We start from the raw sequence: 5,046 nt of genomic DNA, 5'->3' as shown, positions 1-5,046 counted from the left end.
ATCTAGTAGGAGACGAGGCATAGTCACCGCTTTCGGCCTAGTTTTCATCAGTAGGTTACCTGTTCAACCTACTTGTGTTTTCTTGCTTCCGCTTGTGTTTAGTAGCTCTGAATACTTTAGAATTTTGTATATTATGTGATATTCAGAAGCGTTAAATTAAGAGTGTAATATGAAATTTTCCAGTTAGGGTTGTCCATCTGCAAGGGAGATTTGCTTAATCTTTTTAGTAAATTTTCCTTGGAGGTGGTCCCCGCACGACTTACTCTGGATTTCAGGGTGAAATTCGGGGTGGGTCGTGTCAATAGCAGTAGCAAATTTGCAGTAAGGATTTAAACAATAGCAGCAACATCATTGCAACAATAATAACAGTAGCATGCAACATTGCAGCAATGATTTAAACAATAGTAGCAGCAGCAGCTAGCTTGTTTGGTTATGGAGAATTACCGGAAAAAATTGCAATATTACCGGTAGTAGCACTTTTCTATCGGCAGTAGCACATTTCTCGTCGACAATAACAGTAGAATGTGTGTGAAGGGTATTCTGCTAAAATTGTAGTGACAGATGGCATGTGAACATTAATTTGTCTTAAATTATTAATTTTTATCCTTAAATATGTAAGATTATGTGTAAATAACATATTTATAAACTGAAATTTAGTCCGTAACTTTAATGTAATTTGCTAAAAAAAATTGAGTTTGATTCCGGGTTTTATGAAACTGGGCCAATTGGGTTCTAAGTCTAAAACACATATATTAACAACAACAGTTGCCTCATTTGTTTAGCAACAAAACCCAGAACCCTAAAAAGAGGTATGAAGTTCACAGACTCGCCGGTGATAGAGCTCCCCGTCGGCGACGCCGTCCTCTCCTTCCAACAAGACAACGGCTCCCTCCACGTCGGCACCACCGTCTGGCCCTGCTCCTTAGTCCTCGTCAAGTTCGCCGAGCGCTGGGCCCCGCCCACCACCCACCCCCAAAACCCCTACTCCGACCTCCTTGATTTCCGCGCGAAACGCGCCGTCGAGCTCGGCGCCGGATGCGGAGTCGCCGCCATGGGGCTCTACCTCCTCGGCCTCACCGACGTCGTCATCACCGACATCCCCGCCGTGATGCCGGCGCTGAAGCGGAACCTCAAGCGCAACAAGCCCGTCCTCGGCAAGAACCTCAAGCACGCGATTCTCCACTGGAACAAGGCCGACCAGATCGCCGCCCTCAGCCCTCCGTACGACGTCGTTGTGGCCACCGACGTGGTTTACATCGAGGAGACGGTGGGCCCGCTGATCTCGACCATGGAGGCGATGGTGAAGGACGACGGCGTCGTTTTGCTCGGCTACCAATTGAGGTCGCCGGAGGCGCATAAGCTGTTCTGGGAAATGTGTGAAGGGGTTTTTTTTATCGAGAAAGTTCCGCACCAGGATTTGCACCCTGATTATGCGTATGAGGAGACCGACGTCTATATCTTGCGCAAGAAGAAACAGGAAATCTGACTCTTCTCAGGCTCTCAGGTTTTTCAGACTCTTCTTGTTTTTAAATGTTAAGTTTATCTTTTGGTGTATTTTGTTTTTGTTTAGTTGATGTGTTGCTGCTCCAATTTTAAGATGGAAATTTGTTGTGCTCGGTTACTAGTGTATTCTGTTTATGTACTCTGCTTGTAAATATGCTTATTCTATGAGAGTATCATATAACATTTCGAAGATGATCATAATACTACTCGGCAAAGGTTACACTAATAGAGACCAATATGAGTGTGAATACTATCATGCCGGAGCAAATTTTAGAATGGCTTAATACAAGAGTACTGAATTCTTGTAAGAGAAAAAGTATTTGTATAATAGTCGAATGGATCCAGTCATCCAGGAGAGAGCCATGGACTCTATTATATGGTTGGCTGAACCTTTGTTTATGTGAAAGAATTTTGCCAAAAGATTTGAAAGGTTCATGGTAAACAGAAGTTGACGTGATCTCTACAAACAAGTCATTCACAAAACAAATAGTAACCAAACTGAACTTTTCTGAGTTTGGATAAGTTGCTACTGTTAAAACGAATGATACCTGATCTGGCTCTGTTTTTATTTTGTAAAGCATTGCCTAGTTGTTTTGAATTAGAGAACTTTATGTTGTATGCCTATTAGTAGGATGCTTAACTGCACTTCCATCTCTTGATTGCCTAGATGGTTAGATTTGTAGGTAGGAAAACAAAATATCAAGCTAGCTAGTAGTATCTGTACCAAATTAGATCCAACTAAGTAACAGCAGTAAACTCATATGCAGCAGCCTAGCTAGCTAGCTGGATTACTTGGTAAGTAGTCCTGTGATATAGTTATCATTTGTTAACATATACTTTCATTCCTCCATGTCAAACTTTTCTTATGTTCTTCCACAAATTCCACATCTTGCTATGATTATTGTTACTCAAGTCATACAGACTATGGGTAGGATTTCAGCCCAAGAACTCCGTTGCTTGAAACCTTAAGAGTAATTCTGATGCAAACAAGAATAGCAGAGACTATGTGACTGACCCTAAATGAATAGAAGAAACCCAGAATTAACAATGACAGTGATTCTCTGCATTTCCATAATGTATTTATGGAAGTTCTACAGTGCATCTATGAACCAATATATCACGTAACTTAATTTGACAAATCCCAATTCTTTTTCACTCGGTCATATATGAGAGAGGAAGAAGTTTTTTCTTTTTTGAATCCTCTCTGCTATTTTTGAGGCTTTCTTGCCCAAGTGAAGATAAAGACCCCTGTATCAGAGGTCATATGAGTTTGAAACAACTGGTATCAGATCTGGTCTAGTTTCTTTCTGTTCAGCTTGTAATTTATGATTGGCATGTCTTTCTTTGAAACACATATCCCATATGGTTATGCTTCATTTTTAAGTTGTTGGTCATTTTCTTGTGCGGAATGGAAATAGAATGAACTTTTGTGTGAGGGAAACCATTCATTTTGTTGTCAGGCTTAACAACTCCAGTAAAATTACATTTTTTGAAAATTGGGAATCTGTGAGGCTGACATGGCTGAACTATTTTCTTTTATTATCTCGGTTTAGAAAGTGCTCTTCTGCACTTGACTAGGAATGATATTAGAACGTGGTCCCTTGAATGTTGAATACCTTATGGAGTCTGCTTATATTTTGTGAGAGTGCTGAAGTGGTTGTCAATTAGACATCTACTTTTTAGACTTTGTTGCAGGACAAGTAAACTCTGTGCATGAAAAACCTATAGTACTTGATGCTTCAGTAATACTCTAGAAATATATAACATCAAAAATGACAGTAGAGGTTGGAAGTGACCGGTGAACATGTTGTAGGTTTTAGAACCAGAGTAGAATGCTATAGTAACATAGCAAGTCATATCTTTCTTTTCTGGTCCTTGTAAGGCATCAGCTTCATTCAACAGGACAAGGCTCTCCATGTAGGTATCCAGAGAATACACTTTTTTTGAGAATCTCGTACCGACAGTGTATTCATTATTCAAGATCCCTAGTTTGTTGGGTATCGGATTCATATGAGACCAGTTCGCCTGAATCATTTAGTAATATTACTTCACCATTCTTTGTGAACGATATCACCCTCCTTATTGCTTGTCCCTGAATATCTATACAGAATAGCTTAGTCCAAGATTCTGCCATGCCATATTATTTCATGATCCACACGGAGTCTGAGTAAGACTCGTCGCCGACCGGACCATTATTGCGAGGGACCAGAGAAAGTAACCCGTTCAACACCGCGAGAGTCATATTCAAGTTTGATTTTGCTGCTAAACAGCTGGGCAGAGGAAGTTCGTGAAAAACCTCCTTAGCCGTATCAAATGCTAGAATCAGATTGCAGAAAGTGCCCTCTTCTGGTGGACCATGCGCAACCCAGTGGACTGCACCAGATGCAAAGGCCTGTGATGATGATGAATGTTGAACAGTGATATACATAGGACCAGGAGCTGCGGGTCGTCGCCATGAGTTTGTGCTAAGAGTGAAAGTCTCAACCACAGGTGGAATCACATAATGGCCTTTTCTTCCAGAGTAGAGTAGTCTTACCAGCTTGTAGTCATTCGTAATTCGGTCACAGCCGAACCCAAAACGTTGCAAGACTGCACGATCCGGATAATGAAATGGAAACGGGAGCTCCATGACTCTGTTCACTGAAGGGTTCCACAGTATACAGCGATTTGGATCGACCAGGCAGACTATTCCATTCAGTGAGGCCACTATTTGGAAGTAATGCTTATAGTAACCCCCACATCTATGTGGGAAATCAAGTTTCAAGTACGGATTGTGGGGAAAAGATTCATCGTCAATGTGCAAAGAGAAGCGCTCTTCACGCTTGTCATTGACTGTCATATGCATCCCATGGCCATCTTCCATTACATGATCTACTGAATAGTAGTAACGAAAGAGAAGCAGCTCCCGGTTGGTTTGTTGGAGTAGAGCTTGGTTGAGATGTGTGTTGATGAATGCAGGGCTAGAAATGAGTGTTCCATATCTTTGAAACGCACCTGAACCTCAGCAGTGACTTCACAGGTACTCTCACAAGTATACCTATTAGAACATCATTCGGAAAATAATCGGACATTGTCTATCTGTTTGCTCTCATAAAAAGAAATTCCCTTTCCTTTGTTCTATTGCCTTTGCTACAAGAACTTAGAAGGTGAGTTGAAGATTTTAAAGAAGAAAACTAGAAGCTTTTACCAAAAAAAAAAAAAAAAAAAGACTTTCTGTGCAAGTTGCGGAGAACTCGATAACTAAATCAACCACATCAACCTTGAGGTTTTGAGCGGAGTATAATGCTGCTGATGATGATGATTCCATTCACCAACGAAAGCAAATGTGGTTAATTTGTGTAACATAGAATAATATCTTATGAACTTTTTCGTATGTACATACTGTAAATATCAAGGAAAAATGCTCATTTAGTACTAATTTTAAGAACTTCTAGCCCATTCCAATGAAAATTGTTTTTCAACGCCCATTTACATAAATTTTAATAAAAAGACAATATTATCCTTCATAAATATCAAACCTTATCTCTCCCCTCTCTCTCTCTC

General features: G+C 40.5%; 2 protein-coding genes across 2 annotated transcripts; one reads left to right on the top strand and one right to left on the bottom strand.

The window, feature by feature from the left end:
• Positions 1–797: 797 nt before the first annotated feature.
• Positions 798–1,701, top strand: LOC101291936 (protein-lysine methyltransferase METTL21B-like). Its single transcript, XM_004303094.1, has one exon. The coding sequence runs from the start codon at positions 812–814 to the stop codon at positions 1,484–1,486; it is 675 nt and encodes a 224-aa protein (XP_004303142.1). The 5' UTR covers positions 798–811; the 3' UTR covers positions 1,487–1,701.
• A 1,942-nt stretch (positions 1,702–3,643) lies between these two features.
• Positions 3,644–4,366, bottom strand: LOC101293997 (F-box/kelch-repeat protein At3g06240-like). Its single transcript, XM_004305383.1, has one exon. It carries the CDS (start codon positions 4,364–4,366, stop codon positions 3,644–3,646), a length of 723 nt encoding a protein of 240 aa, XP_004305431.1.
• Positions 4,367–5,046: the final 680 nt, after the last annotated feature.

This window comes from Fragaria vesca, linkage group LG6 (assembly GCF_000184155.1).
Source record: "Fragaria vesca subsp. vesca linkage group LG6, FraVesHawaii_1.0, whole genome shotgun sequence".
NCBI classification, from domain to species: domain Eukaryota; kingdom Viridiplantae; phylum Streptophyta; class Magnoliopsida; order Rosales; family Rosaceae; genus Fragaria; species Fragaria vesca.
This window is presented reverse-complemented; position numbering and strand designations above follow the sequence as displayed.